This window comes from Fundulus heteroclitus, chromosome 19 (assembly GCF_011125445.2).
Source record: "Fundulus heteroclitus isolate FHET01 chromosome 19, MU-UCD_Fhet_4.1, whole genome shotgun sequence".
In the NCBI taxonomy this organism is placed as follows: Eukaryota; Metazoa; Chordata; class Actinopteri; order Cyprinodontiformes; family Fundulidae; genus Fundulus; species Fundulus heteroclitus.
The window spans coordinates 2450346-2472024 of NC_046379.1; the positions used below are offsets into that span (position 1 = coordinate 2450346).

Below are 21679 nucleotides of genomic sequence, written 5' to 3' on the forward strand. Positions count from 1 at the left end.
GGACTTCAGAACCGGGTCCATGTTCTCTACGTTCTTAGTCTTAGTGGAAGGACTTCAGAACCGGGTCCATGTTCTCTACGTTCTTAGTCTTAGTGAGGACTTCAGAACCGGGTCCATGTTCTCTACGTTCTTAGTCTCAGTGGAAGGACTTCAGAACCGGGTCCATGTTCTCTACGTTCTTAGTCTTAGTGGAAGGACTTCAGAACCGGGTCCATGTTCTCAGTGATCAGTTCTACTAAAGATAAACATGGATTAGTTTTTCCAGATCCTGCTGAGACATCAGTCCTTTAATCCTGGAAATGTTCTCCAGGTTCTAGAAGGTCCACTTTGTCTTTAGATGGAGGTTCAGGTCTGAGTCCATCACTACTCCCAGGTTTCAGGCCTGATCAGTGGTTCCTAGCTGAAGCAGCTGAAGCTGTGAGCTAACTCTGGATCTCTCCTCTATTGGTCCAGAAATTATTACTTCAGTTTTGTTTTTATTCAGTTAAAGAACATTTTGTCTCATCCTGCATTGATTTCTTCAATCCAGACTTTGGCTCAATCCAGACATAACTCTGGATTTCTCCATTCTCATTGGTGGCACAATAAAGCGAGGCTGCATTATTTTATATTCCAAATAAGCTCTACGGTACTAAACATAGTTTAAATGGACCGTGTGAGACCCAGTGACCGTTAAATGTTAAATATCCGGTTCTGATCCGGTCGTCCAGGACACGTACCGCCGCCGGCAGATGCAGAGAACCCTGACCAGGCAGATGTCGTTCGACCTGACCAAGCTGCTCGTGACCGAGGACTGGTTCTGTGACATCAGCCCGCAGACCATGAGGAGGCTGCTCAACATCGTCTCCATCACAGGTGAGGACGCCACCGTCGAGCTTCACTTCCTGGTGAAAATGTGACGCGGGTTCACCTGCAGGGTAAAGCTGTTTATCTGCTTGTTGTTTTTTTTTTATTAATTTTAACCTGGTTAAAATGGCTCGTCTAATGCAGGCATGTCCAAAGTGCGGCCTGGGGGCCATTTTTGGCCCCCGGACTGACGGAGATGGAAACATTTTATTTTTATTAGGTTAAAATGATACAGACAGGTTAAGATCTTACAACTGAAAATGTATTCATCTTCTAATAACAACACTTTGTACATTCTATTTAATTTCATAGTAAATACGACCACATCTGTTTGAGGACTTTAACTCAGATGCAAGCTTTTGTGCATTAAAAGCTGCTTTTTTACCCCAAATCATTTATTAAAATGAGCATTTTTTTTTGTTTTTAATCAATAGTCTAATGCAATTTGCAAACTAGATGATCATCTTTTAATAAAGCAAATGTGCAAAACCCGTTTTTAAGCTATGGCTCTGCAGCTATTTTCCTTCAGAAAATCTGAATAATTAGTTTAATTAAAATGAGCATATCTTATCTGCATAAAGCAGATTAAAAAAAATTCACAACATGATTTTTGGGTCATTTTTCATTATTATTATTTTTTGGCCCTCGAGTACTTTTGACTCGATAATTTCGGCCCGTGTGCCAAAAAGTTTTGACACCCCTGCTCTAATGCAACGCTGCAGAGTACGGTTACATCTATATATGCACTGGTGACTGCTACCATGTTTTAAAATGACAGTCGGAATGATAAAGGCAAGCTCAGCCCTTCCTCAACCTGTTACTGCACACTGCAGGTCAGCTTGCTGAAAGAACGCAGTCAAACTTTCCGTGTTTGGAGATATTTTGGTCACGGTGTGGAAATTAGAGCCACAAATGACTGTAGAAACTAAAATGCACTAGGCAGCCTCCTGCAGCAGGATGCTAGCGCTGCTGGAGCCCATATCCTAAATTAGTGCCTAGCTAATGTTAGAAGGTGTGATCTTCAGCAGGAAAAACATCTTTATCTGAAACTATCTATAGATATGCTTTAGTCTACCCAGCAAACTCGTCACAGCAAAGAATAAAGACGGATTATAACAAAGATTCCAGTAAAGATGAGATCTACAGCGGGCGTGGAGCAGGTGGCGGCGCGTCCTAACCCTCTGTTACCGCGCCAACAGGTCGGCTGCTGCGGGCCAATCAGATAATCTTCAACTGGGACCGCCTGGCGTCGTGGATCCACCTGACGGAGGAGTGGCCGTACAGAACCTCGTGGATCATCCTGTTCCTGGAGGAGGCTGACGGCGTGTCGGATCAGGTCACGCTCAAGGCCATCTATGAGAGGTATGCACCTGACACCCATATGTTAATCACCTGCACTCTTTTACCGGCCAATTAAAAAGTATTTTCATACCTTCAATGTTGTTTTTTTTATCACAAATTATCACATTACAACCACAAACTACATAGTGTTTATAGGGATTTTGTGAGATGGACACAAAGTAGTGCATATTTGTGGAAGGAAAGTTATGCTTTGTGTTTTTCTTTTCTTTTGTTTCACAAAACAAGAATCTACAAAGTGCATTTATATTGAGCCCCCCTCAGTTAATGCTTTTCTTCCACCAACCTTACGCTGCGATCTCAGTCTGTCGGTGTGTGTCTCTAGCACAGTCTCAATTGGATTGAGGTCAGGACTTTGACTAGGCCACTCTGACAATCAAAGCATCTCCATCCATCTTCTCATCAGCTCTGACCTGCTTCCTGAGGGTCAGCCTCCCCGCAGCATGACGCAGCCACCACCGTGGTGGACCTCTGAAGGGAGCTGGTTGCACCGGTCCTTTCACAATAGTTCACTTTCACTTTATTTATTTTTTAGTAAATTATCCATCATTAAACACAGGAAACAGTAAAAAAAAAACAACGACAGACAAACAAACCCACAATTTACCAAAAAAAAAAGGAATAGGCTGAAGCAAAGCTTATTATTGCCTACCCTGTTTTATACTTACAAACCTTTACAACCTACCAGGTTCTATACAGTACATATATAAATATTCAAAACTACATAACATAGGATTTTATAATTTTACATTTTAAAGCCCTTTTAAAATTCATCAAGAAAGGACATAACTTTAAATCGTCATTCAGTTCATTCCACAGTTTCACACCAATAACTGAAACACATCTAGACTTTATCTGGCTCTTCTCTTTTGCACATTCAAATATAAACAAACCTTGCAAATTATATTTATTCTCTCTTAACTTAAATAATTTCTGAATACCAGAAGGAAGACTTTTGTTCACTGCTTTATACATTATTTCCAGTATTTTTATATAAACACTGTCTTTGAATTTTAATGTGTTGCTTTGAATGAAGAGTTTATCAGTTGGTTCCCGGTATCCCACCTTATTAATAAGCCTTATAGCTTTTTTTTGCAACTTAAAACAATTATTGATAAGTTAGTTATTTGTATTTCCCCATCCTTCTGAACAATAAGACAAATAAGGCATGACCAAAGAGGAATATATAATATGCAGGCCTTTGATATTTATTAAATCTTTTATTTTAAACAATATTCCAATAGTTTTTGCAACTTTGTTTCTAATATATTCTATGTGAGGCTTCCAACAATAATGCACAACACGGTAACATCTGTTACTTAAAATCCCCAAAGAAACACATTTGAGTTTGTAGTTGTAATGGTACAAAATGTGAAAACATCGCAGGGGTTTGATTAAAGCGTTGTATCTTTATTATTTATTTTTACTCCTTCTGCTGGTAGCAACCAGTGATCTTTATAAATTAGCTGTAAAACAATTGTTGAAACTAATTTGTGCTCCCTTGATTTCTGTTGCTAAATGCGACCAGCAGGTGGCAGTAGTGGACTTCGTTTTCAAGACAACGTCATTAGTTCTCATTTAATTGGAAGCTGGCAGATTTTTTGTAACTGATCACATTGTTTAAGGCAACAGAAGTAAGAACTTTATTAACTCGAATGTGGAGGAATAATCCAAGAGTCGTGCCTTTGCACATGCTCAGTACGAATCTTTGTCCCTGTGAGGTCAAGAAGTGTTTTTCAGGCCGACTCGCTGCGGGAGCGGAGGGGAGGGGAGGGCGGGGACTGAAAGAGCCCGAGTCTCTGGGTTCAGGAGCTGCTGTGCATCAATCTCTGGCCTTTAAAGGTCGCACTCTGTCACAATACACTAGCGCCCACGACTCCTGCGGCGGGGATGTGTCACAGACCGTTACTGTCAGCCACTCGGGCACACGGCGCTCCATCCCCCATCTCCACGCAGCTCTGCAGCCTCATTGCATTTGCTTCTTTAGCCGTGTGGCCCGTGAAGGAGCGCGCATTTTACATTATGTTGTTTAGGAAGCCTTAAAATGTGCGTCTGATCAGAATCCGTCACTACGGCACCCGTTGTGGCGCCGGTCGTTTCGCTCAGTGTTGGCCGTCTAAGTGTCTTTGACCAACAGTGCTGTCCGTCTTTATCTCTCCGCTCTGCAGCGGCGGTCCGAGGAGCCGACCTAATGATGATGACAGGAAATCTCAAACAGGCTAAACGCAACGCCTCGTCTGCTGGCCTTATCGCGAGCTGCTATCTTCCGCTGATAAGACTCAGGCCTCTGTCCGTGGAGCTTTTTATGTCTCAGCTCGCCTCTTCCTCTTTCTGCTCACACTCTTTAGGTCCCTTTTTTTTTTTTTTTTTTCGGTTGCTTATGTGCGACCACTTTACGTGCCTCCACCAACTCTCTCTCCTGCCTGTTTGCTTGTGAAATGAAAAGCTGTTCCTCTTTATTCACCCTGTCAGCAGTTTTCATTTCATACGTGCACAGACGACGTTGTTCCGTCGTCTTAACGTTAAACCGTCCGACCAGCAGCGTTGCTTTATCACATTGGCTTTCTGTCACGAGTGTAATGTTTGCTCCGTTTGCACAGAGCGGCCTGCGCGCACGCCCCCTGAGCGCTACTAAGTGAATATATTAGTGGTGAAGTGAACGCGGGGGTGAGTCAGCCCCCTTATAGGTCAACTGTCGCCCTGCATCTCAGTCACAAGGCAACACGCTCTCCTCCTCGCCTCCTTCCAGATCCTAGCGCTCAGCAGTACGTAGATCAGCGGGAATATTGGTCATTTCTCCTCCAGAAGCACATAAACAAGGACTGCAGCACAGGAAACGGCTCGTTCTAACCTTGTGTGCGGTTCTTCAGCTGTTTTATTTTTTATTTTTAAAGCTCCTGTCCAGTGCAAAAAAACAAAGACATTTTTCCCCCGTTGTCTTCCTGTCTCCCACAAACAAGCAGACTGCAAAAAGGCAACTAAAATTAGGTAAATTATTCTTGAAATGAGTGCATTTTTTCTTGATTTGAGCAGGTAAATAAGATTATTTGCCAATGGAATAAGATGTTTGCACTTAAAGTAGGAACAATGCATCTCCATCAACTTATTTCAAGTGCAGAATATCTAAATATCTTATTTTAGGGGTAGAACTACTAATCCCATTGGCAAATGGTCTTATTTACCTGCTCAAATCAATGAAAAATACACTAATTTCTAGAAAATGTTACTTACTTTTAGTTCCCTTTTTGCAGTGCAGCCTTTCTGACCACACATGGCAGGAGGAGCGCAGAGCTAAATCCCGTCCTGGGAGCAGGTCCGTGCAGCCTTCCTAATCTGATGGGGAATGTGTAATCGCTTATTAACCGCAGCCTTTTCTCTCAGTAAAGGCACGACTGCTGGACGCCATCCATGTTTCTGATAGTCATGGTAAAATAATTTAAGATGCATCATATCATTTTCACAATCTATGAAAAATGGTTTCTTGATCTGAAAATCAGGCTGAAGGAGGAATTATTCTCTTATCTATTGACTGATCTCTTAAGATTCCTGTTATTTTCTGATCCTCAGATCAGTCAAGTATATTTACACTTCAGTTAGAGACCAATCACTGAAAACTAGTATAAAATGTCATTAATCACTGTAAGATTTCTTCACCGATGATTTGACAAAGAGAAATAAACGTATGAACAATTCAAAGATAATTTTTTTATTTAATTATGTTGTGTAAACTACTTGTAAAGATTGGAGGTTATAAGGCTGGAAAACTGAATTTATAAATATATTATTTTATCCTGACTGATCACAGATCTGACATTTATCAAGACTTTTTGGCTTAGCTGGGGTTGGACTGAGGGTCGGTCTCCTTGAATCTCCTATCGTTTCCTAACGAGGAGAGGAGCCATCATTAGGGGCCGATCGGCCAATCAGAAGCAGGTAACCCAGAGGAGATTTCACTTTAGACATAATAATAAAATAATATATACGTTTTTCCTTTCTTAAATGCGTTATCTAGATAAATATAAAAAATATCTGCGGTACTTTACTGTAGCTAAGATTTTCTCTTGTTGAGGCCATCTTCACCTTCAGAGATTTAAATATGTAATCAGTCCATTTAATGCCACAAATATTTAGTATTTACTGTTACAGTTAATTACCCATTATTTCAAAAGTTTCTTACTTTTCCGAATAGGAAAACAAAATATTAAATCATTAACAGATTTGACATATTTTTACATACCTTCAGGAAAAAAAATACTTATTTTCAGCTTTAATAGTAGAAAAGTCTACTGTATTTTTCAGATCACAAGATGGACTAAATATTCTCCCCTAGTGTGTAATATCTCTCCTCCACGTCCACAGCTCTCTATCTGTCCCTGTCTGGAGGACAGAGTAGCTGGATTACACTGCCCTGTTTCCAACATAAGGCCAACATAAACTTTTATATTTAATTAACTTACAAAGTTTATTGTTGCTAGCGCGTACTCCAGGCTGCCTTACATGAATGCACTTCTAGTTTAGACTTTACAGTCAGGCAGTCTGGTAGACAGCTCAGGGGTCCTATCAGGTAGTGACCACTGAGCTATATAATACACTGGAGTGCTAATCGCCCGCTGTCAGAAAGAGTTGCTTTGAAGCCACCAGCCGCCATATTGGTACTCCCTATTTCCCCCCAGTAACTAGGGAATATGTGCACTACAGCATCGGATAACGAGGATTTTCTTATGTTCAGGGGAGGCTTAAAACTTTTAAAATGTCAAATGCCATATACTTTTATGTTATGTTCTAAAACTATTAAGTACTGAGAAAGTCATGTGATGAAATATTTTGAGATATATATATATATATATATATATATATATATATATATATATATATATATATATATATATATATATATATATATATATATATATATATATATATATATATATATATATATATATATATAAAAAAATAAATAAATAAATAAAAACATATAAAATATTTCAGCACCTAATTTCCTAGTAGTTGATAGTGTTAGTACATCCACTGACTGTAGAATTACCTGTGGAACCTTTTCCCACAGCCAGAAAACTGCTTGTTGTTGCAACCAAATCCTATGGAATTCTGTAAGAGTAGGGAGGAGCAAGATGGCGGCCAGTGACTTCAGTTTTTCAGCACTCCAGTGTATAATATAGCTCAGTGGTAGTGACACAGTGTACCGTAACGCTCCTAATATCCACTGAGTGGAGCGGCTTTGTTGCTAACCAAAGTCATATTTACACGTTTTAACAGATTTCTGAGCTCATTGTACCACATAAAGTCAGTCAGTAAGCACAAAGGTGATCATAGATAAGGCACATCATCAATTATTGAGAAATTTAAGGATTTTAAGTACACCTTATAGTCTGAAAAATATTGTAATCTGGTTTGTTTTGTCTACAAGAGTAATGAAACAAAATTCCCCCTTTTTGTAGTTGGGAATTAAACTTCCCATCATCCATGTTTTAAGTGTCCATGCTTGAACTGTCGTGGATTTTTATCTCATTCCTCTCTGCTTCATCACTTCTAAAGAGTTTTCCTTTGTTTCAGCAGCCGTTGGGCGACTACTGAGCGTAGCTAGCGTGGCTAGCGTGGCTCTTTCCTCAGTGTGGGTTAGAGGTTTTTTTACCCCCAAAGACTGGTAACTGAGACCTTTACTCATCCTTGTTTAGTCGATGTTGTTCAGAGTCGTTACCGTTTATCTTCTGTAGAGGAACGTGAAGAGATTATGGTTTGATGGGATAAAGCGCCACAAAGTAGAGCATCACTGTGAAGTCCAGCAGCACAACGTTACATGGTTTTCAATTTACTGTACCATTAGAAATAAGACACGCATTTTCCGTGTAAATATTCAGTTTTCAAATCCTGCAAAATTCACGACTGCCGTTGGTTCTGGACTTTGACTAGGCCGTTTCCAGCACATGAATATGCTTTCATCTAAACCATTAGAATGAGCAGATTTCCTGTCCCTGCTGAAGAATGGCTTCCACACAGCGTCATACTACCCCCTCCATGTTTCATTATGGGGACGGTGGCTTCAGGTTTTTCCTACACATAGTTATTTTAATGCAGTTTAGTTTGTCTCATCTGACCAGAACTTCTTCTGCAGGAGCGGGTCGGCAGCCAGGTCCTGTCAGATTAGCAGCTCTGAGGGCATTTAGTTGGATTTTATTTAAGAGTAGAATATCATGATGTTCCACTTGGTGTTAAACTGTCACTCAGAGCCCAAATAAAATATGGAACAGTTGAAGTGGCCTAAATAGTTTTGCAGCATATTAAAATCAGTCAGCAAATGAAACGAGTGATTAAATGGATGAAGTTTTGTTCTGGGAAGGAGAGGCTGTGCAGTAAAACCAGAAGCTCGCTTTAGAACAAAGTTCTACGTTTATTTCTGATGTTTTTCAGGCAAGCTGCGACTGGTTTCGAGTCGAGTAGCTGTAGCCTAACATATTTGGACCTTGTGATGTGCGAGGGCGGGTTTAGTCAGACCATCAGTGGGAGTTTATTCCTGGAAGCCCAGATCCAAATTCAGCTCTAGAAAAAGTGTCACTGGTCCACTGAGCAGGTTCCTGCACCGCTCTGACATCTGCTGCCCCGTCTGTGCCAGGATGGCCCCGCTGCAGCCCGGACTGGGTCTGCGGCGCTGCAGCCCGGACTGGGTCTGCGGCGCTGCAGCCCGGACTGGGTCTGCGGCGCTGCAGCCCGGACTGGGTCTGCGGCGCTGCAGCCGAGTCGCCTGCTCCGCACACACCCCACGCGTTCACACGAACCGGCGAACGCTGCGCGCTCACACACACCGGCGTACCTGAAACGCCGTTTTCCATGCATGTTCTGCAGTTGAGGCACGTACACTAATGGAAGCTCTGGTAAATCTGATGCATATGCTGCCTATAATACCCTCCTTAAACACGCGTGTTTTCACACGTGAACGAGCTCCCACGCCGGTGCGTGAACATATGTCGCCTCCAACTCCTCCGAGAGTCGGCGTAATTAATCGGGCCCTGAGATGCGGGCCGCGTTCGACAAACACGCTCGCACAGGTTCGCGCTGGAAATAGTTACATTAGAGAACATGTTTACAATAGTTTAGCCTGCTGCTGAATTCTGTTAATTGATCAGAAGTTCATTCTCACACCAAATCCACTCCTTGGACTCTGGAAACTGACTGAATCTGTACTGCAGCAATTCTCTGTTAATTAGAGCGAATTCTGTTCCTCATACTGAGAAATTACGACGATGCTCTGTTCAACCAGGATTACTTTAATTGGCACAATTAGTGTAATTTACTTGCAATTATGTACTACATTTAAAAAGATAATTCCTGAGCACACACTGGTCTTTTCCTTTATGTGAAACTCTTAAATAAGCTTTTATTATCTGCACACCAACAGAAATGCTGCAATCTTCTTTTCTTGTTAATGAGCCCTTATAAACTTTCCCTGTCCTCAGGCGAAAAGTGTTTCATCCTCCTCTACATGTTCCTTTTTTATATTCCGCAAACTTCAATGTCTTATTGGGAGTCTCTGTCTCTCTGGAGGAGCAGCAGAGTTCTGCAGCTCAGGTGGGGGAATCTATGGTTGTGCACGCCACAAATCAGCCCTTTTATAGAAGAGTGGTAAAATAAACCACTCTTGGTTCTTCTCGGTCCTGTTGGTGGACATGAGAACTGAGGAAAGTTTGCCATAAGCCAAGAAGAAGAAGCTCCTGTGGTCCGGAGAGAGGAAAACTGACCTTGAGCTGTAGACGGAGCAGTGGGTGGTGGTAAAGTAACTCGCCACATCACCCTGGACCCACCTCTTATGTGATGCATGGTAGGGCTGGGATTAAAAAATAAATCTCCGATTTTATCATACTAAATCCGATTAATCGATTTTTTCCCCCTCCTTTTTGCTTCATAAAACGAAATTATTTTAAAACCTTGCTTTTTATGTCAAGCATTTCATCAGGGAGTTGACCTGAATTCAAAGTGCAACTAAAACCAAGCTGTGAAACATGCAAAACAAGATGGTAGCCGTGATATTATAAACAATGAAAATATAACAAAACATTTGCTGCTAGTGGTATTACACATTGAGCTAAGAACAGGCTTCACTGCACTTGTGAACTTCAAACTAAGTTTAAAAATAAAGTAAATAAGTAAATGAAGTACCTCGAAATTATGGTAAAAAAAAAGTTTCCACTTAACAATATTTTGACAATACATTTGCCTAAACATATATTCAGCATCATATGCTGTTCTCTTCATGGAAACCCAATGAGTGTATTGGCAAAATAAAATCCAGATTTTCCAAAAATGAAATCTTCAAGAATTGTAAATTCGAATTAATCGATTAAATCAATTTATCGCCCAGCCCTAACTCATGGTAGTGGCAGCATCATGCTGTGGTGATGCTTTTCCTCAGCAGAGGCATGGAAGCTGATTAGAGTTGATTGGAAGATGGATGGAGCTAAATGCAGAATAATCCTGGAGGAAGAGCCTTCTGGATGCCGCAGAAGTCCTGACACTGAACATGTAGCCAGAGCTACGGAGGAATCGGTTAGGTCAGGGGCCTCCAGTGATCATCTGTGGGTAAATATTGGTTTATTATAGTGGCCTAGTCAAAGTCCAGGTATAAATACAGTTGAGTATCTGTGAAAAGACTTAAGAGCAGGTCTGTTCAGAAACTCCAGCCGATCTGAACGATTTGCTTTAAAGTATTTCATTTAGGGGTTAACTAAAAATGCATCCCACACTTTTCAGAGTAAAGTAATTTATAATTTTACTTTAAATTGCCAGTTCTAAAGTAGCTTGTCCTGAACTCTCCTCCGTCCAGGAGTTGTCCATGTCAGGAGAAGGGCAGCTAACATCTGTGCAGCAGACCCCACACATCCTGCACACAAGCTGCTTAGACTTTTACCTCCAAGGCGGCGCAAACGTATAAATAAATAAAAATAAACTTACAAATTTAGTTTGTTTTTTAAATACTCTGAAGTTAACAAGACCAATTTGAAAAGATTAAAGAGGCGAGGAGGTCCCTTGTCTTTGGTTAACGTATATGACGTATTTTAGTAAAAGTGATAATATGCTGCTAGGACTGAAACTATTTCCCTGTAAATGGGTGAAACTGTAATAAATAAATGAATGACGAGTCGCCAGTAGAGTTCTGGTTGTATATTTATTCAGGGTGCTGAGAGATCACAGGGCAAAAAAAAGCCCAGCGAGGAGAACAGAATGGTCTGTATGAGATAAAGATGGAAAAGGGAGCCTGGTGGAAAAGATAAGAAATGGCATTTAGAAAGAAATCAGAGTGTGTGAATGTTACAGAGAAACCAGGCAGAAATGTTGCCTTTGTGTTTGAAATGTAACGTAATATCGGTTCTTCTGGGTCCTGTTGGTGGACAGGTTTGCTCTGCATTGTCGCTGCTGTTGTTCAGGTGCTGATGGTGACTAAGCCATGAATCAGCCCAGCTAGCTCTCACACCCCCTATTCCCCGCTGAGCTGCTTAAAATGTAAAATGTTTATAAAAAAAAAGAAAAAAGAAAGGCAGTTTGCACAGGTGACCCAGGAGGAGGCATGATGTGTGTGTGGACGGCACCACGTGAGGATGGAAAGAACGTCACGCAGCATTCTTTGGTAGAAAATCCTTAAAGCCCTTTTTATTTCTGCCTCTAAGCCAAGGTTGAGGGATTAGTTTAATTGGTCTGAAACAAGAGAAGTCCTCTGTTCTTTTTCTTTGAGGACAAGTAATGCCGATGAAACCTCCTCTACGCCTCAGAGTGCTGACCTCTGCTCCCGAGTCACATTTGATTACGGCGCGATTTTAAATTTAATTGCGACATTAAGATGGAAGATCACAATCAGAAGACGTGTGAGATGTGCGGGACTTTCCGCCGCCGGCACCTTCAGCACTGATCTGCCCCGCTTCACCGTCTCCTGGTGCTGGAGCTCCTGGAAGCTAAAGGCGTCTGATTAGACAGAGCAGCGCGGCGTTGACCTTTAAAGGGACCCCCCCCCCCCCCCCCACACACACACACACGTCTGGTCTGATGTTAACATCTTCACTCTGCAGAAGCCAATGAGCGGCACAGAGGCCGCCTGTGTCTGTGCAGCTCCAGGATCTGGTTAGATTATCAGGAGGGACACTTCCTCTTCTCCTCTCAGTTGTCTTCAAACCCAATTAAAGACGCTTGTAATTGTTTCCTTAGTCGTTCTCTCTTGTCCAGGGTTGAGCTTTAAATTTGCTCAAAGAGCCACAAGAGCAGCTATGATTACATTTGACGACTAGATCATTATCTGAACTCAGTTATTGCAGATGTGTAGTTGGTAATGAACTATAAATATGGGTTGTTTTGGCTGTTTGTAACAATAATCATTGCAACTTAAAGCTGCAGTAGTGTGATTGACATTGCTAACAACCAATCAGAGCCAGACATTCCACCTGGCTCTGATTGGTTGTTTCTGACCGGGAGCGCCGTTTCTGCAAATGGCATTAGGATTACAGGGAGGAGCCAGAGGAGCTGGATTACCTGTCATGGTAATAGTGGATTATCTGCCTCCCCTGATGATGTCACAGCTAACAGAACGCCAGACCAGGTGTACCTTCTAAGGAGAGAAAAAGAGAGGGAACAAAAAGTTAAAAACTGAAATGACAATAAACAATGCAGATTGGAGAGCAGTAGGAGAACTCAGCAGAGAGAAATAGACCCTGATGTCTTTCAGCAGCCTAAGCCTATAGCAGCATAACTATAGAGGTAGCTCAGGGTAAGCACTGTTATGCTGATGACACTCAGCTATATTTGCAGTAATCCCTGATGTATTAATATTTAATACACGCCTTATTACACGGTTCTTAAACTTGAAGATTTCGATTTTTGCTAGTGACTATCTGCACACTATTTTTTTTACTTTTCCAGGATTGTTTGAGACATTCTTTCAATTGTCCAGTGATTTACTTCATCCGTCAAGTGACTATCTATCTTCTTTTGACTTGAATATTTAAATCTTAATAGAAGCTAAGGACTGTTTGCACACTTTTAGCTTCTTAAAGGTGTTGTTGGCACATTTTACTGTATTTATGGGTTTAATCATGTCAGGATTTGCGTCTGTGTCGTGTATGAATTGTGAGCCGTGTCTCACCAACGTTTCACTATGATGACGTTAAAGGTTATCGGTTGGTGCTAGGGTACGGTGCGTCGACTGATTGGAGAGCATCTGACTCGCCGTTTGGTCCGATCAGCAGCTGATTTCTTTCTGATTTATTGACTTATTGACTGTTAGGTTTATTCCACGCGTGTAATCCACTGCTGCATGTTTGTCTTCCCTCCACCCGTCCACTTAACAGAGCAGCACGTGGCCAATCAACTGGCCATTTAGGCTGCTAAACGTGCAGATTTGAACCTCATGAACCAGTTAGTGTCACAATGAACAAACCCTGCTATGGCCCGGGGACGCCTGAAACTTCTCCCCTGCACATAAATCTACAGTTGGAGGTTTATTGCCCTGCTTTCTGCTGCAGGCTTCGGTTGGGGCTTTAAGGGCCTGGCAGAGGAGGCGACCGCTTCGCTGCTACACACGAGTTTAATCAGGATTTCAGGGAACCGGCGAGCGTTGAGCCCCTCTCACCGAAAGGTCCGCCCTCCAAGACGCCTGGTTTGTAGCAGCCTGGTGTGTTTCCCATTAGGCTGCTTGTCTTTGTGGTCTGCGCTGGGATGCACAGGTCCACTTTAGTAGGAGAGATTTATTTACTGGACCAAAGTTTGCCACAAATCTCCATGGAAAGCAAACTTTGCTATGATTTGTCATCTGGCCCTGCCAAAAAAACAGAGAAAGTGAGAGAAACTCCGAGTCAGAGGTTGTCCGCAGTACGTGAAGCATTTATTTAAGTTTGGGGGGGGAAATGCATCTGGATGCATGGCGTCATCCAAAGTGAAAACATATTTTTCTTTCTGCCTCTGCCTTTGGGGTGGTGGAGGCCTTGGCAGCGTTCGCTGTAACAATAACCTCCCACAGCAGCGACGCTTAAAAGTCCACGCGCCAACGTGCCCGCTCGCTGTTTTTCCCCCTGAGAGAGCCTCGGCGTCTTCAACCACGCGGCGGGGCGGACCCTGCCAGCGGAGGAATGCGGCGTACCCGGGCCTGGTTAACTTCTGCACCCACACACTCCGGCGCTGGCCACACAGCGGCTGACATTGAAGCTCTTGAGCGGCTCGTACACAATGTGCACAGGCGGTCGTCTGTTCTCCTGGCATCTCTCTGTCTTTGGGTCCCTTTATGGAAATGTTTGGCAGGGAGACCACCTCTTTGTGGCGTCTGTGTGAAAGTTGTCCGTAGGCACAGAGGGTAGCTGTAGAGCAACATCAAGTGGCACATTCATGCTCTGCGTGCCCGAGGAGTGCACTTATGGGATAGGTTGATGAATTCTGCTCCTGCCCACTTATTGCAGTGTGGAGGAGGTTTTAGGGAAGAAAGGCTGCGCTTCAGTCAGCTTTGGGACCTATTAGCACTTGGACATGCTTAGAAGGCTCTCAGTGGCCACGCTACACACCATGCGCCTGGCTGGACGGGTCTGCACTGCTGCAGCTATAAGCTCAACCCTTCAATGGGCCTTTTGTAGCAAAGCTCCTCAGATAACACACTTTCCTCCAGCTCACCTTTCGTCCTTTTGAAATCAAGACGATTGCTTCCTGGGCGCTCCGGCCCGAACAACAAGCTTCTTGTTTACCGACTGGTGGCTGAGCAGCAAAGTGTGACGTTACAGCTGTGCTCAGAAGTTTACATACCCTGGCAGAAGGCCGGAGTTCGTTGGTCAGTCTCTGTTGAAGATCGAGGGGAAGATATTTGTTAACAAACTTAATGACAGCTGAATCTACCGTTTTGCATTGGCTTTTTACATCTTCATCGTAGATGAAGTGTAAGTTCTAAAGTCCTTCCATGGCTCCCTGGATCTCAGAGAATAGACTTTAAAATCCTTCTGTTAGTCTATAAATCCCTGAATTAGCACCTAAATACATCACAGACTTGTTATCAGGGCATCAACCCTCCAGACCACTCAGGTCTTCTGGCTCCAGCCTGCTCTGCAGAACCAGAACCAGAACCAGAACCAGACATGGAGAAGCAGCATTTAGTTCCTATGCTCCACTGATCTGGAACAAACTCCCAGAAAACTGTAAAAGTGTGGAAAGCCTGAGTTCCTTTAAATCGAGATTAAAAACACATCTGTTTAAAATTGCCTTTGACTGTTCTAGTTAAACAGTTTTACTGTTTTTAATGTTCTTTTTTGTTACTACATTCTATCCCTACTTGCTTTTATTCTATTTTCTATCTACATTTTATTATTTTGCTTTATCTTAATCATGTAAAGCACTTTGTATTGTCTTGTACTGAATTGTGCTATATAAATAAATTTGCCTTGCCTTGCCTTGCCTTGCCTTGGAAATGAGAGGCTTTTTATTCTCAGATGGTAAAGCTGGAAACTAAACTTCGGTTCCTGTAGTTCTTCATCCGTCTTGCATGAACGGTGTGCTTGAGATCCGGAGACCAAAATGTCCAAGTCTGTCCCACGGTCAGCTTCCAGAGTGAGCAAAAGTTTGACTCCAGTGTTTTTCTAAGGTGGAGCATGTGTGTCTCCCCGTGTCGCCGTAGCTCAAACATACCCAAACTATCGGTGCTCCACCTCTGTGTGTCTCACTAGGATCAGGAAACGTTTCATCTAAGGTTCTTTGGACCTCTCTCCTGCCATAGGAACGTTATGATTGCATGGTTCCCGCGGATCCTTAAAAAGTCTTAAAAGGCATTGAATTCTGTAATATAAAACTAAGGCCTTAATTGGCATTAAAATGTCTTAAATCAGTCTTTCTTAGGTCTTAAAATTTTGTCTGGAGCCCAGAAACTCACTGCCTCTTAAACATGCACAGAATTACAGCACAGGTGAGGCGGCTTACCTTTACGAGGCAGTGTCTGTTTGCTTATGTGTCTGCGATTTCAGGCCAAAACCTCCAAGTTATAAAGGATATAGTTATAGCTAGAGACGCAGGTTATAAAGGATCATTTGAGTAGTTTCTAATAATTGGTTGACTATTAATGGTTTCAACCAACCGCTAACGAGGAGAGAACGACGTACGGAGTAAGATGGCCGTCATAATTATGACTTCTGAAAAATGTGTCAGGGTATGTAAACTTAAGAGCACAAGTGGATCTGTCTAATATTCATTGCAATGGTCAATCCATCCATCCATCCATCCATCCATCCATCCATCCATCCATTGGTCTGAGATTTGATCGGAGGAGCGAGACATCCAGGATAGAATCCGGATCTTCCGAGGCCTAAAAAAAAAACACCTTAATATGTTTTTTATGAAAAGACTGAAGTTTCTAGCTGGATGGACTCATAAAAACATAAATTCCCTGTAAAAACCCAGAGGCTGTTTTTTTTTTTTTGTATACCAAAAAGAAGTGTGTGTTTGTGAGTCATTGGCTCCTATTGGTCTGTGTCTCCAGACAGCAGTGGAAGGGGGGGGGGCAGACTTCTCCTCAGACTGTATACGGGGGTTAATGCAGTTCACCAGAACAAGAACAAACACACACACATGCACGTGGCTACAGATGCTGCAGAGTTCCTCCCTGCAGATGTGTCCTTGGTGGACATTGTGGTTAATCTGCACCGTGTCTGTCTGGAGCTTTAATTTCTGCTCCCAAAGCTCAGTGGACCCGTTCTCCACAGTGGACAGGGACTCTGTGGGGGTTAAATAATGCTCAGCTGGTACTGCTGGGGAAAAGTCCCCCCCCCACCATGACACCACCTCCACCCGCCTGAACCGTGACTACAAGGCAGGATCCATGTTTCATGCTGGCTCCACCAGAATCTGACCCGACCATCAGACTCATCGGACCCGTTGTCCAGTTCTGCTGGGTCTGTGTGAATTATGGCCGCCTGCTGCTGTAGCTCTTCTGCTTCAAGGTTTAACGTTTAAACCTGAGAGATGGCAGCATGCGAAAGTCCTCAGATCAGCAGCTTCTGAAATACTCAGGCCAGCCGGGCTACGTTCAAAGTAAAATCCCCCTTCTCCCCCATTCTGATGCTCAGCTTGAACTTCATCAAGTCTTCATCACAGCGTCTGGAAGTCCAGCGCTTGGAGTCCCCCAACCCATGTGATATATCTACCCTAACAAGCATATAATAATAATAATAATAATAATAATAATAATAATAATAATAATAATAATACATTTAAGTTATACTGCACTTTCTATCAAAAGATCTCCAAGTGCTACAGGGAAAAAAAATAAAATAATAAAAAAAATATATATATATATAAATAAATTAATTAAAAACATAAATAAAAAATAAATAAAAGCGTTAAAAAACGTTAAAAATAAAACATCTAAAGGGGACCAGAAGCTTTCCCAAAAAGAAATGTTTTAAGGCCTTTTACTAAAAACCGCATGTTGTGGCCAGCGGCTGCACAGTGTTGGTGGATCCGTCTGTGGTGTTCTTTCTACTGGAAAATAGTAGAAACAACACTAAAATTAGATTTTTCTTTCTTATTTCTGTAATTTCTTGAGAGCAGGCATCCCCCCCCCCCCCACCCCCGTCCACCAGAGCTACTTTTAGATGCATCCCTGCATCAACACCTGAATCATGCCTGGAAATAAGCCATTTATTTGTTTCCAGTGTCTTGGACCAGGAATGCTCTCCTGAAAGGCCACATTTTCTGAGTTATGATGTTCATATTTGTCAGTTTTCATCTTAAAGCTTGTGTAATTTTTTTTTAAATTCTAGTATCTAGCTCCTTCAGGGCTGGAAAAAGCAGAAGTTTCCTGACGTGGTATTTACTTATGCCTGTGATAAACACGCTGTTAACCGCAGCAGCGCATCATAACGCGCTTCCGTCTGCTGCTTGCTAAATTACCCTGATTGTCATCTTCTCAGGTTTCCTCCTCTGCTCAGAGGAGATAACATCCCTCACTCTATCTGTCCCCGAACATCCACCCCGTTACTATCTTGCCTTCTCTAAATCCGGTTATCTCTCTGCTCTCATGATGATGATGACCGTTGGCGTATCTCTTTAATCTTAGCAGCACGGCTTGCTATTTCCCCTTTTTTTCCTCCCATCAGCATGCAACGCTTTTTATTATGAAGGTAAAAATTCACAAATTAATATGAGCTGAAGGATCTCCGGTGTGTGTTTTAGTCTAAAATTAATTTAAATTCTTGGGGAAAGTTTTTAATGTGCGGCTGATCCTGTGACACTTGTCGTTTTTTTATGTTACTTGAAGAATCTCCAAAAACATCCCCACCACCAAGGATGTGGAGCCGCTGCTGGAGATCGACGGAGACATCCGCAGCTTCGAGGTCTTCCTCTCGTCCAGGACGCCCGTTCTGGCCGCCAGAGACGTGGAGATGTTCCTGCCCTGCACCGTCAACCTGGACCCCAAACTCAGGGAGATCATAGCAGGTTTGTCCGCACGCTGAACTTCTGGGCCTCCGATCAATTCTCTGTGTAGTTTAGATCATCCGCTGGTTTTCAGCTAATCAAACTTAACTTTCCATGTTTTGGGTCATTTGTTTTTTAAATGGCAGAATACCTCCTTCAAATTAAGAAGCTATACACATATACTAAAGTTATTTTTGCTTTTATCCTGAGCCAGGATGATGGGCTTCTGATTGGTCCAATTCATAACATCTGAGGCACGCTTGATGTATTTTAAGACGACGTCTCAAACACACGGCATCCTTCTTTGAGATAATTGGGGAAATAAAAACTAATCGGCCAATGGATCAGGAAGAACACCGTGGACCTCCACAAGTCGGGCTGATCTAATTTCCAGATGCCTAAAGGGAATGTGAGGCCATCGTCTCATTCACAGAGGAGATGTGTTTGGTGTTTCAGTACAAAATATGCAAATCCACCCCAAAAGTCCGTGTGGAGACGATGTTGAAGCTGGCAGGAGGTTCTCCTCATCCATCGTGGAAGCAGTTCTGGAACAACATGGAGGCAGAACCCGTTACTCCGAAGCTTTTCCACCGCATCCAAAGACCAAGACCTTGGTGTTTTGGTGACGATGTTCCAGTGTTGTAGTACTCGAGTCCGAGACTAGAACTCGAGTCCGAGTCATTAGCTAAATTTAGAGACTCGTGACTTGACTTGGACTTGAGCACCGATGACTCGAACTTGGACTCGGACTCCTACATTCAGATCATTCTGACTCGGAAATTGAGAAAAAGACTCAACTTTTTTTTTATATCATTAGGCTATAATTTTAATATGTTATTAGAATATTATTTGGTGTATGATTTTAATATCAAAATTATTAGTGCAATGTGGTGGAGTCTGGATTTTTTTTTTAGTTTAAAAACATGTAGGCTATGCTTACTTTAGTGCGGAACTTGGACTCGACTTGATCAATAAGGACTCGACTCGGACTCGACTGATTTTTTTTTTTTAATGACTTGGACTTGACTCGGACTTGAACACTGGAGACTCGAACCTGTACTAGGACTCGAGGCATAGTGACTTGACTACAACACTGCCATGTTCTGACACAGCTAAAGTTTGGCCAACAGAACTGGTGCAGGAAGATGGAGGCCAGAGAACACGGTCTCCACTATGAAGCACGGAGGAGGCAGCATCATGTTGGGTAGATGTGAGACGGACTGGTGCACGGCATAAATTAGATGGAAACAAGTTTATGTGGAAATATTTAAGATTTTGCACTTTGAAAACGACCCTAATCACCCCAGCAAAGTTACCAAGGGACAAGCTGTCATCTTGAAACTCTGATCTTAAAATCTGTAGGAGAACCAAACCTGACCCAGTTACAGCGGTTCTGTCCGCAGGAATGGGTCACAATTCCTGCAAACCCAGAACTTCTGGGCCAAGTCATAAAGATTAAAAGGCAACGCCGCGAAATACGGAGAAAATGTTTGGAAACTTACTGGCCTAAACCAGGAAGCATTTAGTCTGGTTTTACTGTCAGTGAGGAGAAGAGCTTTTTATTTAGTTTGATGTGACACGGCTTTTATTTCACATCAGACCGGAGGGTTTGGTTCTTAGTCTGGTCGGCCCAGAGGTCCAGTTAAATCCCAGTAGAGCTCCATGTTTACATTATGGCCTCCTTTATTCATGGAAAGCCTCCCAAACAGCTGCTTGCATCTAGTGATTGTTATGGTTATTCCCCACGATGCCACCCTGCAGTTCAACTAGTTTTTAGTGTCTTATTTTACCAACTCTGAATAAATACACTTTTTAAATGTTTGTTTCTGATTTTCCAGTCTGAGATTTTGTTGCTGCTGCCATTAAATATGACTTTTCTTTTTTTTTTTAAGTGTTCTTTGTCAGGGCTTCAGATTAAAGTGGCTTTAACTGGACTTCTGCAGCAGCTTTATAAATGTAATTGATTAAAATGTAATGTTGCATTTTCAGCTTCTGGTCTCAGATTACGGTTTCTCTAGATAAAATACTGCATTTATTTTTTAAAAGCTGTTTCTGTTGTGCTCTTGCGATCTCTGGCAGCGTTACGTAACGCTCGCCCCGCTCTAAAAGCGTCGGCTGCAGGAACTCTCCGTTCCCACATCTTGTTTCTCATTTTCAAAGTGTTGAATGCCAAGCAGGTTTTTACTCCAGAAGCTGTGAAAACGGGACAATGTCATTCAGTGTCGCCGCTCTGCGTGTGGTTCTTCACAGTTTGTAGTCACTGTGACGTAAAATAGCGCATCGCTATAAAACTCTGAGGCCCCGGCGTGGCTGCTGCGATGCGTCAGCGGCTTCTCGGGCTTTTACAGGAGCGTCAGTGACGCCTGGTGTGAAGCTGCTGCATCATGGTGTGGTGAGACCGCTGAAAGCCACCGGTCACACACCAAGCCCGGTCCGTTCAGCCCAGACTGACTCACGCAGGGCGCAGGTGCATGAGCTCCGCAGCCAGAAAGCCAGACTAATAGTCTGCAGCTTTTCTAAGTCATCGTGCCCCTCTGTGGGTTTTAATTCATGTGTTATTTGGGTTTTATGCGACAGAGCACACAATATTTCTTTGCAAGTACAAATCTAAAAAAGTGCGGCGTGCTTTTGTGGACCTTTTATTGTATATCTATCGTCTTTACTCGGTACGGCTAAATCAATCTCAACTTGTTTTCCTCCAGGTGTCGCCCTAATTGGTTAACGGGGTTCTCCTGCGTGTCGTTTTTAGATTCAGGATAAATGCCTCAGAGGTTTGTTGGAGAACATTAGTGGTTGTCCTCCAGACAAGGAGCAGAGAAACAGCCTAGAGGACCAGGTTAACTCCGGATGAGCTGCAGGACAACTGCGGGTATTAGTCAGACACTTCAAAAGTCAGAAACTCATGGAGGCAATAAGAAATCCACAGAAAGTGGATAAACTAAAACATGACATTTTCCTTTAACTTTGCAATTTACCCCCACACCCATTGAGAGTTAAAAGGGCCTAGTCAAAGTCCAGACCTGAACCTGAGTATCTGTAG

The 21679-nt window shown here is 42.7% G+C and overlaps 1 protein-coding gene across 7 annotated transcripts in view; it reads left to right on the forward strand.

Annotated features, from left to right (window-relative positions):
- The window catches only part of kidins220a (kinase D-interacting substrate 220a), a 71267-nt gene that overhangs the window by 34682 nt on the left and 14906 nt on the right, over window positions 1–21679 (forward strand). For all 7 annotated transcript variants that reach the window (XM_036150660.1, XM_036150664.1, XM_036150665.1 and 4 more), the window contains exons 22-24: window positions 711–855; window positions 2046–2208; window positions 18482–18660. In XM_036150660.1, the coding sequence (XP_036006553.1) occupies window positions 711–855; window positions 2046–2208; window positions 18482–18660 (487 nt within the window). The remainder of the gene's footprint in view (window positions 1–710; window positions 856–2045; window positions 2209–18481; window positions 18661–21679) is intronic.